Raw genomic sequence first — 12209 nt, forward strand, 5'->3', positions numbered from 1 at the left:
TCTAAAATATCGATTCTAATTGACATTCTTTTCTAAATATTCACCATACGGCACAACCTCTCACGGCAAATGCTTATCATAACCCGCCTTGATAAGCCTCTGCCCAGCCTCCCACACATCATCGGGAATCTCCTGCTCAATCTGAAACCCACGCGCCGGATACTCCCTAATGCGAATCAAATCCCCCACCATGATACTCGTGACAAGATCCCTCGGATTATTCACATCAGGGTACTCGTCAAAACTCAGCGGCGGCGAAGACACCGCAAAGAGCGTCCCCTCTTCAGGCCACTGCTTCCGAAACGTCGCATACGTCCTCCTCTCCATGTACGGCTTCTGCACCAACACAAGGCTCTTGAATTCAAACCCCTTGTCCCTCAACAAAGCATGCGTGAAGCGGACGTTTTCGCCCGTGTTGCGTGCCTTGGGCTCGACGATGATGCGGTCTTCGGGAACGCCCATCTCGCGGGCGATGGTGGCGAAGACGACGGCCTCGGGCTCCGTGAAGAGGCCCTTTGTGAGGATGCCGGAGTCGCCGGAGAAGATGAGGTACGGGGCGAAGCCGTCGAGGTAGAGCTGGGCTGCGTGGGCGGCGATGCGGGTGTCGAGGCTGCAGAGGCAGAAGATTGCGTCTGCGAGGAGGAGGGGCATGTTCATGCGGTGGTAGTTGTAGACGAGGGTGGCGTCTTTGTGGGTTTGGTCGCTGTCAGCAGTCATTGTGAATGAAGATTGATTGGTTTGTTTTTTTGTGTGAGGGTGAGGATTGGTGAGGATGAGTGAGTGTAAGTGAGGATTGTGAGAAGCTTATATGTGAGATGAGAGGCGGGATATCGAGGCTTCAGCCGCTATACGAGAGTGGGGGGCTGTGTTAGCACGCCCTTTCATGTTGTGAAGCAAATGACGGAGTATCCTAAACGGGAACTGTGTTCGAGATGTATCAAGGCGGTCGAGCTGTTATTGTAATGGCTTCATTTTTCTGTGTACGAGTGTGCTGGCCAATGTCTGGAGGCGAGGAGATGCTTGTGAGGGAGGATTGGTTGGTGGGGGGAGCTTCGTACACATGTGATGATTCCCAGCTGTGAGCTTCATCTGGCAGCCAAGCGAGAGGTTACTAATACCATAGCTATGGCATACTCTGAATAATTCACATGCTAAAAATCATAGTCTGTATGTACAATTTATTCATATCAACTGATATATGAATGCTCAGATGGAGCCAGATAGCTGCATCTTTACATAACATGTCCTCGCCCATTTAGCCGATCGACATACAAGCCCCTCTATCTCATCAACACCACCCACAATAACTCCCATCTCACCACACATCAATAACATCAAAACATCATATCCATCAAATCAAATTAAAGAAATATGGCTACTTCCCACGCCTCCGACCGCGATGCCCTCACCAAGCGCGTCCTCCCCGAAATGACCCTCGCCCAAGGCCGCTCCCCCGCCGCCGAAGCCCGCATCGACTCTCTCCACCCCGCCGCCCGCGACTCCGCAGCCGGCCGCTTCAGCATCGCCGGCAACGCCGTCATAACGGGCGGCACCGGCGCCATCGCCATGGTCGTGGCCAGAGCGGTGCTGCAGCATGGGGCTTCGGGCCTGATGCTGCTTGATCTCAGTGTTGAGGCGTCGCGGGATGCGGTTCAGGCGCTGCGAGACGAGTTCCCGGATGCTAAGATTGAGACTCGTGAAGTTGATGTCACTGACGAAGAAGCCGTGACAAAGGCCATTGATGAGACAGCCACGACGCTGGGCTCAGTCGATATGTTAGTCTGCCTTGCTGGAATAGTAGGATGCGCACACGCTCTAGATATGCCCATCTCTCAATGGCGAAGAGTCCTCGACGTCAACACCACAGGAGCGTTCATCTGCGCCCGAGCAGCAGCCCGAGCAATGGTCTCACAAGGCAACGGAGGCAGAATCATCCTCACAGCATCGATATCCGCTCACAGAGTGAACTTCCCACAGCCACAAGTCGCTTACAACGTTAGCAAGGGGGCATTGCTCATGCTCAAGAGCTCGCTGGCGGCGGAGTGGGCAAGATACGGCATCACGGTGAACAGCATCAGTCCGGGATACATGGACACGGTTCTGAACGAGGGAGAGGGACTGGCTGCTGCGCGAAAAGTTTGGAATGAGAGGAATCCGTCTGGGAGGATGGGGTTGCCGGAGGAGCTGGCTGGGGTGGTGGTGATGATGTTGAGTAGGGCTGGGTCTTATATGAATGGGGCGGATGTTGTTGTTGATGGGGGAGGCCATGTGTTCTGAGCGTTTAGATGGATTATTACTTGTGCTATTCAGCATCTTAAGATGTTCCATGTTTACAATCTAGACGATACATCTATGGCGCAATACACCGTGTGTAAGTCACAGCTGAGCACCACCACCAAGGAATGCAAAACAGCAACCACAAACCTTTGAAAACGGCCTATCTGAAACCCCATGACCAGCCAAATCAATATAATACATCTCCCAAACCATGTCTCTCATCTTTACTCATCCAAATTCCTCCGTCTAGTAGTAGTAGAATCCCACCAACGCCGGTCCAGGCCACCACCACGTGGGCTCCCTTGTGGCGCTCTAGGCTAAGGCCAAGCCCGCCTCTATTTTTTCTCTCCCACCACCTTTGTCTTGACAACTAAATTGCCCGTTTAAACGTTTGATTCATGCATGCAGGGCCCTTGTTACGCGAGATGCAACTCACTTCCGGGCGCTTAAATCGTGCGTTAGTTTGGAGTGTTTCAGTACGTAGGGTCTCTACTCCGGAGATAGCATCTACGACTTGATCCGCGTAATCCTCCTACTGTTCAACCTCGACAAACACCTGCTGCAGAAACCTTCATATATTGGAAAGCCATTCTTTACAAAATGCGCATTATTCAATCAAACATACATTTTATTTGATGATCAATAATAGCCTTTGCCACCAGCATCTCTCCATCCCGCCCATCCATCTCACAAACCTTCAAGCCCGCTTCATCCACCCAACGAATCACCTTCCCCACGTGGGCTTCACAAACCTCACCGAGATGCTCCATTGAGGGGTTTAATCGAGAAGACCGTTGCACCAACTCCACGATTCCGTATTACCTTCTCTCTCGCACGCCCAATTTGCAGCGAGTAACGCGCCGGAAAGAGAAAATGTGCGGGCTAGGCGTGTCTCGCTTCGGCTGCCGTGCATTCTTGGTCGCGAGAAATCGGACCTGGGGGAACCGGCATCTGCCTCAGCAACGGGATATGGTTGGCTCCAAAGGGCGGATCGGCGTTGGAGGGGTCTCAGACCACCCTTGGACAGACCGGGAAGGCAGTTTAATCTATCTAGCAACTTGGGCTGCAAATAGAATAATGGTGGTGTCCCAAGCCGGCAATCTTGGGCTCTCGTAGTGGTGGTGGCCCCTTGATATAAACAACACCATCACCAGGCTGTCTCCCATCCAACTGCACTGCTCGGGCCATGGGCACTGTAGCATCCAAATCTCCCCCTTTTCGCTCGTGAATCGCATCTCATCTCATCTCATCTTAACAATGGACAAAGTCACCCTGTTGACGGCATCTCGGCTCGAGCCCACCGTGGCCATCCGGCCCCACTCGACGGTCGTTGCCCGCCTTGGCAGAACCCTCGCGATTCCCCTTCAATTACATCATCGTTTCAAGCACATTTCCTCATTCATCTGCCTGCAATCGTACTTTATCTCCTCCGCTCTCCTCATCAGCACGCGATATGCTTTCTTCTATGCATTTCTCGCCTCCGCATTTCTCCTCAAACACACATTCGCCATGTCCAGCAAAGCAATCGTCGACGTCTGGGACTCCAAGAGCATCCAGAAAGTCCGCGCTCGCATCTTTTACGAATTTGCAGTCTTTATCCTCGGCTGCGGAAACGCCATCTTCCTCATCGTCTTCTGGCCTGGCTGGCTGCTCATCGGCGGCGCCTTGTTTGCCCTGTGGCAACTGGCCGGCTGATTGATTCGATTACTCGATTGGCCATATTTCTGAAATACCCAATCAAAGAAACAACAACTCCCACCTACATGATCCAGCTGCATGGATCGGCGACAAGCCGAACAGTTATTGGCCCGATTCTTGGTTGCTCGATTCTTCCATTCGAATCCCATACACGCGCTCAGCCTCTTCATTTCGAAAAGAAAAACGTATTTCCACCAGTATCTTTCCGAATCTGCGCCGAATAGTCCATCTCTGGATCAAACTCTTGCCAAGTGCTGGCTGGGTATATATGCTTATGCCTCTCATACCACCTACGATCCACCACCTTTGTCAGAGTCGGGTCCTCGTTGAACCCTTCCAGCGTTGAGACGTCTGGCTGTCGCGCTTTAGCTGCTGCCGCCTTGGCAGCTGCAGTCACCAAAACACCAGAGGAAATGTCCGAGTCGGAGTCGGTCGAAGTCGTGCGGATCGGCGCTTCGGCGCTGTAATCGAAGATGGGCTTGCCACCGGGGCCAAGGCTCTTGTTGACGACGAAATAGTAAAAGTCGTAATGCTGCATAAGAATTAGCGTCTCTGCATAGAAAGCGATAGAAAGCGATAGAAAGCATAGCATGATAGATAGACGAATGCATGAATAGACTTACATGAGGAATTATGACAGTCCCTCTTACCAGCATCAAATCGTCCACGCCAACCCTAGCCCATGCTCTCTGTGCATTTGCCTGCTCTCCAACTCCAAGCTCTGCACCAACCTTGCGGCTCTTGTCCAAAAAGACCCATATGAAGTCGCCCTTCTTCATGCGGACTGTCCCGCCGGGGATGTTTGCGCCATCGTAAAACACAAACGGAATCGCAATCTCGGTTGCCTTGATAGATTCTTGTAGAGCAACAAACTCGCGTCGCAGGGCCTCTCTCTCGGCAGCTTCCTTGCGCAGCGCCGCCTTTGTCACTGCTTTGGGGGCCAAGCCAACGGCGGCATTCGCCTTGATCTTGGCTTTTTTCTCGCCCAAAGCACCATCTTTATCGCTTGAAGGCTCAGAGGCGGCGCTCGCGCTCACGTTTTCGGAATCGCCAGCGTCATCGTCGTCGTCGTCGCCAAAGGACAGAAGCTTCTTGCTTGGGTTCTTCGTCTTCTTCTTCAGCTTCTTCTTCAGCGGCCCCGGGCCAGCGCTGCCGGCGGAATCACTGCCAGCGTTGTCAGGAGTGCCTGTCAGCGAGCGGTCCGGTTTTGACGTGCCTGAGAGCGCAGCCTCGCGGGCTTCGCGCTCCTGCTGCTCGCGGACTTCTGCGCGCCGCTTGCGAAAGTCTGAGAGGGCGACGAGGCCGACGGTGTTTGTCGACAGTCGCTCGTTTGTTGTTTTGTTTTGGGGCGTAAAACGCGAGGCCTGTTGGTTTGACATGGCGGCAATGCCGATGCTGGGATCGAGCAGTTTGTGATGAGAGATGATGATTTTGGAGCTGTCTGCGATCTGCTATCTGCCTACAGTCCGATAGTGGATATAGTGTGAGTGACTTGTTTTGACACTGTGAAAGCTTCCAGCTTATTGATACCCTAGACTTGGTCAAAGAAGCTGTAATAGAAAGGATTCAATCAAGAGTTCAATTTTCAATTTTGCATTTATGAAAAGTTTAAATAATCTCGTTCATAAACACTATTAACGATCCATTAGGGAAGTCTGTTGCCCTTCCTCGTTGCCTGTCCCACCAGCGAACTTGTCGTGTCGTCCGCATACCTCTTGTAAACATCAATATATTTCTCGCTCTCGCTCCAGGTATTCTTCACACTTTCACGATTCTCAACGACCGTCATCCACGAGTTCCATCTTGTCCATTCGTTATTTTCACCATCTTCCTGTGGCAGCTGGAGGCCACCCGGCTTATAGTAATCAAGTAGCCACAACCGTTTCGCCCAGGGGATCAAGCTAATGTCCACCAAGCTGATATTCTGTCCCAAAAACCAAGGACCTTCGAGATCCATCTCCGCCACAAGAGTCTTGATGTGGTCATGGAGCTCTTCTCGTGCTTGATCGATGGTGAAGTCTTTATCCGGAGTGTGTTGCAGGAATTTGTAGAATGCGGGAATGATTCTTGTGCTAATGTGGTCCATCCATAGTCGCGCCCTGGCTTTTTGATATGGATCCGACGGCAGCAGGCGAGGGCCGTATTTGGACTCATCTGAATATGCATCTTCAAGATACTCGATGATGATGGAACTTTCAAAGAGCGGCTTCTGCTCCGTTCCGGCTGCATCGACGGGCACGGCGAGAGTGGGCACCAGGCCACGGGGATTCAGTCTGAGAAACTCTGGTTCCTTCTTGTATGGATTGATCTCCACATATTGATGAGGGATCTTTTTCTCTTCCAAGGTGATCCAGGCGCGTTGGACAAAGGGACAGAACCATCCTCCATATAGCTTGAGGGGTTGTTCATCTGCATGGCGAGCTGCTAGCTGAGCAGCGGCGCCGCTTGGTGCTGAGTGAATGGAAGTGTCGACACTGGGCATTTTCTTTCACTTTCCCTCTGTTGATGCTGGAATAAAAATGAGAGTGTTTGAGAGAAGAGTTTTCGTTGACATTGAAAAGAGACAGGATGATTGAGCTAAGATACCATCTGCGGATATTCTTCCAAGATCCAATGACGTTATTCGCTCGCGCCCCGCGTGACGATCCCACCACCTCATTAATGTACCTGTATGCAACCAACTTGTGATAATCGAGGGGTAATTAATATTGATGCACATATTATGGCACCATGCATTCCAGAGAGCTACATCTCTTGTGCAGTATCAAGATACGCCTTGAGCCTCTTCGCTGAGGCGCCGATTTAGGTGTAAGCCGAGTAAATTCGGACGCGCCTATTTGCAAGCGTCGTATTTCTCATTTTTTTGTGAAGCTACAGGTGCGTGAGTCTCGCAAACATAGACAAAGGGTCTTATCAGATCCCCAAAAATTGGTCTCAGTTTATATGTACCTAAGACACCTCGAGATATGGCCAGGCACCCGTTGTACGAACAACATGAGGCTGTTTACCTGCTACACGCAGCGGGCTGAATACATATCTATGGCTAAATCGACCAAGGGACACAATACTCAAATTTGAGCACTGACAACTATCGGCAAGTTGCAGAATCCTTTCCAAGGTGGTTTCAATAGCTACATGTAGAACGGCAACTGTCCAATGAACTGAGCCGTAGGTGGGTGCGGGGCGACTACATATGAATTGCATTTTCTATATGGCGATAGTTACTGTCAGAGAGAGGCATGAGTGACTGCTATCACGCTCACCGACTTTAGCTTGCGAGACAATATATGCCAAGATGGCATTAGAGTAGCTTGATGCATGATTAGTGTACCCGTCGTGCACAGCACGGCGAATGAAAGTTGCTATCCGAAATTGAGTCAAGAGACATTGTCGGCCTCCCACAGAAAGGTCTAACAGCTCATCCCTTGAGTGAATGCTATCAAATTTCGCAGTAATAATGTGACTGACTGCCACTTTTCTTCTGTTTCTTCTCTCTCTCTCTCTCTCTCTCTCTCTCTCTCTCTCTCTCTATCTATCTATAAAGCCTCTGATATAAGACATTTCCGATTTTGCCTTGCCATCTTCTCGTGCTTCGTCGATTACGCAAGTCACTTAATTTCTCTCCCGGGATATATTGCAAGATGTCTTCAGGCTTCACTTTGACAAACAATTTTCCTTCTTGGAGAGAAATAGTCAATGCGGACCCTTCTTGGAGAGACAGAGTCGAAGCAGACGAAGTAGCCGCTTCTTCTCGGAGTAGCAGTGTCGAAACAGACGAAGTAGCCGCTACTGGTACAAACCTCGCCGCTCACCTTTCTCTCTTGTCGTTGGATGACAGCACAGAAGATGCGGAAGAGCTCGCCGGAACGCCCATCTTTACCCAGGCTGTTTACGAACACGCATCTTCTTTGAATACAACAACGAGCAAGCCGTTTGCTCAATATGGACTGCTTGCTGGCATCATTGAAGATACATCTGCAGATCGCAAGACTCCAACGTCTGCTGCAAACGACCCTAGATTGTTTTTCAACACATCGACTCCATCAAGCGTCTTCATATGCGGCAGCCAAGGCTCCGGCAAGAGCCATACCCTTAGCTGTTTGCTTGAAAATTGCCTGACACGCTCAAAGGCGAATGTTCTGCCCCATCCGCTGACCGGCATTGTATTTCACTACGACCCTTGGGTGTCGGCTTCGGGAGGCTCCCCTTGCGAGGCAGCCTATCTAGCCTCAGCTGAGGATATCTCGGTGAGAGTTCTTTGCGCGCCTACGAATATCAGGGACATCAAGGTAAGGACGTGCGGCCACACGGTTTGATAATTACCACCGTATCTAATTATTCATTTTCTTCTAGAGCATTTATTCCAAGTTGCCCAACGTCTCTGTGGAAGAGCTCCGGATCAACCAATCCGATCTTAACACAAAGAGAATGATGGACCTGATGGCCGTGAGTTCTATACAAGGGGGCATGCCCTTGTATTTACATGTCGCGCAGCGTATTTTGCGGGAACTGCGCACCGAAGAGCAAAGTAACGGGACGACTTTCAACTACCGTGAATTCAAGCGGCGGCTCATGGATGAAACCCTGGCTGTTGGTCAACTTCAACCGCTCACACAGAGACTGGAGACCTTAGAAAGCTTCATGGTGAAGGAGCAGGTTGTCAGTATTGGCAAGAAGAAGGCCCTGCAAAGCCAGGGTAAAGGAAATAATTGGGAGTCCAAGGCGAGTCACACCATCCCACTAAGGCTTCTTTGAGTCGAGAAAGCTAATGATGTACACTGCTATGCAGGCCGGCCAGCTAACGATTGTGGATCTCTCGTGCCCTTGCGTGACGGAGGAAACAGCGTGCTCCTTGTTTAATATTTGTCTTGAGCTCTTCATACAGCACAAATCAAATGTTGGTCTTGTTGTTGCTCTTGACGAGGCCCACAAATACATGACCGACACCGTTGAGAGCGAGCTGTTGACTGCTCGACTCCTTGAAAATATCCGTGTGCAGCGTCATGTGGGCATACGAGTCATCATCTCAACTCAGGAGCCGACAATTTCTCCCAAGTTGCTTGACCTCTGCTCTGTAACCATCGTTCACAAGTTTACATCTCCAGATTGGATGAAGAGTTTGAGACAACATCTGGCTGGCGCATCTATCGCACCCGTGGCTACAGATGAAGTGATCGAGAACGGCGATGGTAAGATTACAAATCTCCGTCCCAGTTCCAAAGAACTTGCAACGGAGTTGTTTCACAAGATTGTTGCCCTGCGCCGCGGAGAGGCTCTCTTGTTCTGTCCATCCGCCATAATTGGATTGCGAACGGCGCCTATTAAATTAGAAAATCATTCTTCGGTAATAGACAACTGGATGAATGAAGACGTGGAGAATGTTGAAGAGAGGGCATATCCGCAGCTCATAAAGTTGTCCCATGGACATCTGAAGATTCAAGTCCGGAAGAGAATCACTGAGGACGGAGGACGAAGCATTCTTGCAGTATAAGGTCTATTGAAATGAGTCATGTATGGAGCAGACGGTTAGTTATTGACTGTGCCTCTATAGAGGGGGTAGAAAAGGATAAACACAGATATTGCAGTTTTTAATGGAACAGTCTTTATCGGACGGATACTGAGATGGAGATTTAGGTTGAGGTGAGGTTACATCTTGATTGATGCACTTTGATTCATTCCCCTAACTTCGATTCATCATCAAATAAAATAAAAAGCATATTCAAGGTATCATTAAGCACATCCCGTACAGTCTACCCTCAGCCATATTGAGAATCCGTCATCAGCGCCGTCATATCGAAATTCAACAAATTTTGCAACACCACATCATCCATAACCAGATTCATCTGGTACACTCCCATCGACTGCGTCCCATCCATATACTCTATCGGCGTCTCCACGGCAGACGCATTCGCCGTGCTATCGTCAATTACCCCCCTGAACTGACCATGGGAGAACGATACGCTCTCCATCGAAGTCGGCGTAGACTGCTGCTTCGTCGTTGAAGATTTGAGTCTCTTGTTTCGTGATGCGAGTCGCTGCATGTATGTCCGCGCGGCTTGCTCTCCACCAAAGATGAAGCCTATGCCTGACACCAAGCTATCAGTATCTTGATCTGATGCTGATGCTCCATTCCCCATGTCCACCAAATTCAACATCTTGAGCAGGATTTCTCTCCCACGACTAGCAACAGGAGACACACAGCCCTGGTCTTCCATGATCAGAAGATCCTCCGCCATGTCCCTGATCTGTTGCCGTACATTCAATATCGGCAACGAGCCTTCAACCAGAAGCAGCGCAGTGACCGTCACTGCAACCGAAAAGATCTGATACGCCTGAGGGAGAAACTTTTGCAACGAAGTAATCGATCTATTGGTCCGAATAGTTCTATACACCGCCAAGGCGTCTTCCGCTGCCTCAATGCATTTAGCCCAAGAGTCTCCGAGGCGGGGAGACAGAAACGGACGGTACATTCGGATGCGCTGCGTGCTGATGCATGTGCGGATGATGTGATTTTGCCAAGTGAGTATTTCTCCAAGGGGTTGCGGTAGAGGAGGGGGCCGACCATCTTGATCCAGTTGAAAGAACCAGGGGTACGTTCTGGTGATCTGGAGAACTTCTTCGTCCAACTTGCAGATGGCATCGTATGATTTGGCATCGTCGGCGTTGCCGTTACAGAGATGGTGGTTCATCAATTTGAAGAACCGAGCTCTGAAGATGTTGAGCATCATAATAGTAGGTTCGTCGTGGGAACGAGGCTGTAGGAATGAGTCGGTTATGTCACTGTCGTTGCAGTTGAGTGGGAAAGGGACCCCTGGAGACTCTAAGCGGATGAGCGGAGGGCGATCTAGGCAGATGGATTGGAATCTTTTTATATTGTTTAGCTTAAGTTTTGCTTGGGTGTGTGATGGCATTGGGCACTCACGTATCTGAATCGATGAGATCCCACCAGATGCGATGCCTCATTTCATCATGCAATGTTTGAGAGGGGGTCAAGTCTTTGTCTAGTCCCAGATTCTGGGCAGTCCGTACAGCTTGGCCCAATCGTCTATATAGTTTAGTTAGTGAATAATGCATTCAGATATACTATTATGTTGACGACTTACGAATTCAGTGCATCAATCCCATTAGTGGCGTACCAGTAAAACTGTGTAATAGAAAACGTCTGAAGCTGCACAATACACGGCTTCGACTCAAAGTCTCCAGCCACCAGCGCCTGATGAGAAGCCCTATGCCACACATGCGCAAGGTCTCGCACCGACTCCTTAGGACAGCCGAATATTTCCACCGTTGCTGGCGGAATGTACAGGGCGCTGACGGAGATGATGGTGAAGACGAGGGCTGTAAAGATAAAGTCCAGCTCGTGGTCATCCCCGGCATCCCAAAACTCTTCGTACTCCCGGCGGAATGATGGGACGTGCGTAATCTGGAATATCCAGTTGATGTGATCAATGTAATAGTTGAGTAGTAGGTCGCACATGGACCGTGAGGGCAGGGCAGACCGCAGCTGCGTCTCCCAATATCGTCTCCTGGTTGCCCCCTCCATCATGTGCCATAAGATAGAAGGCTGGCCAGACGTTTGAATCTCAGCCAGAAGCTGTGAAAGTGAAGAAACAGGGATTGAAGTGGTGTTGGCATCCAAGCCGAGAGCCCGGAGAAAAAAGGCAGTGTCTTTGATATCAGCCCCGGGAGCTCTGAAGCTATTCCGAAGGCGAACCAGGCCCACGTCCGTAGATCCGGCAACAACAGGATCTCGGCCCGGGACTTCCAAAGACTCATCAATGGCCTCCGACTCTGCAAGATCAACATCCGCCAACTCCGATCCAGCATCAACATCGGTGTCCCGGACCGCTCCCTTGACCCGGCCTCGCTTCGGAGGTGCCGGATTCTGGCGGCACTGAGCCTCCCGACGATAGCGGATACATGTGCCGCAGGGCACCTCGCGGTCGCATTTCAGCTTGTGCCGGCGACAGGCAAGGCAGCTCAGGGGCTTGCGGCCACCGCGCTGGGGTCTCTTTTGGCTGCTGTCGATGCCGGCCTGGTGGTGGTTGACCGGAGATTCGGACATGTGGGCTGTTCGGAGAAAGAAAGGCAGCCCCGGTCGGACAATGTTCAACGAAGGGCGCACAATCAAAGCAACAGAGAAACAAAAAAGGAAAAAAAAAGTTTAAAAAGGATTCAAAGGATTTAAAGAAGAAGACTAAAATTAAAGATTGAAGGCTAGAGAAACTAATTGA

The 12209-nt window shown here is 50.5% G+C and overlaps 7 protein-coding genes across 7 annotated transcripts; 3 read left to right on the forward strand and 4 right to left on the reverse strand.

Moving 5' to 3' along the window:
• Window positions 1-60: 60 nt before the first annotated feature.
• On the reverse strand, window positions 61-717 carry T069G_07470 (DUF218 domain-containing protein; the record flags this gene model as incomplete). The annotated part of the gene is made up of 1 exon (XM_056174680.1): window positions 61-717. One exon carries the CDS (start codon window positions 715-717, stop codon window positions 61-63), a length of 657 nt encoding a protein of 218 aa, XP_056028259.1.
• A 654-nt stretch (window positions 718-1371) lies between these two features.
• On the forward strand, window positions 1372-2277 carry T069G_07471 (enoyl-(Acyl carrier protein) reductase domain-containing protein; the record flags this gene model as incomplete). The annotated part of the gene is made up of 1 exon (XM_056174681.1): window positions 1372-2277. One exon carries the CDS (start codon window positions 1372-1374, stop codon window positions 2275-2277), a length of 906 nt encoding a protein of 301 aa, XP_056028260.1.
• A 1257-nt stretch (window positions 2278-3534) lies between these two features.
• Window positions 3535-3972, forward strand: T069G_07472 (uncharacterized protein; the record flags this gene model as incomplete). The annotated part of the gene is made up of 1 exon (XM_056174682.1): window positions 3535-3972. One exon carries the CDS (start codon window positions 3535-3537, stop codon window positions 3970-3972), a length of 438 nt encoding a protein of 145 aa, XP_056028261.1.
• Window positions 3973-4141: 169 nt separating this feature from the next.
• T069G_07473 (XAP5, circadian clock regulator domain-containing protein) lies at window positions 4142-5354 on the reverse strand (the record flags this gene model as incomplete). The annotated part of the gene is made up of 2 exons (XM_056174683.1): window positions 4142-4507; window positions 4599-5354. 2 exons carry the CDS (start codon window positions 5352-5354, stop codon window positions 4142-4144), a joined length of 1122 nt encoding a protein of 373 aa, XP_056028262.1.
• A 266-nt stretch (window positions 5355-5620) lies between these two features.
• On the reverse strand, window positions 5621-6457 carry T069G_07474 (uncharacterized protein; the record flags this gene model as incomplete). The annotated part of the gene is made up of 1 exon (XM_056174684.1): window positions 5621-6457. One exon carries the CDS (start codon window positions 6455-6457, stop codon window positions 5621-5623), a length of 837 nt encoding a protein of 278 aa, XP_056028263.1.
• A 1159-nt stretch (window positions 6458-7616) lies between these two features.
• On the forward strand, window positions 7617-9466 carry T069G_07475 (uncharacterized protein; the record flags this gene model as incomplete). Its single annotated transcript, XM_056174685.1, has 5 exons — window positions 7617-8264; window positions 8329-8697; window positions 8765-8803; window positions 8861-9319; window positions 9380-9466. 5 exons carry the CDS (start codon window positions 7617-7619, stop codon window positions 9464-9466), a joined length of 1602 nt encoding a protein of 533 aa, XP_056028264.1.
• A 265-nt stretch (window positions 9467-9731) lies between these two features.
• Window positions 9732-12040, reverse strand: T069G_07476 (fungal specific transcription factor domain-containing protein; the record flags this gene model as incomplete). The annotated part of the gene is made up of 3 exons (XM_056174686.1): window positions 9732-10839; window positions 10898-11020; window positions 11079-12040. The coding sequence occupies 3 exons, from the start codon at window positions 12038-12040 to the stop codon at window positions 9732-9734; spliced, it is 2193 nt and encodes a 730-aa protein (XP_056028265.1).
• Between the last annotated feature and the right edge of the window lie 169 nt (window positions 12041-12209).

This window comes from Trichoderma breve, chromosome 4 (assembly GCF_028502605.1).
Source record: "Trichoderma breve strain T069 chromosome 4, whole genome shotgun sequence".
In the NCBI taxonomy this organism is placed as follows: Eukaryota; Fungi; Ascomycota; class Sordariomycetes; order Hypocreales; family Hypocreaceae; genus Trichoderma; species Trichoderma breve.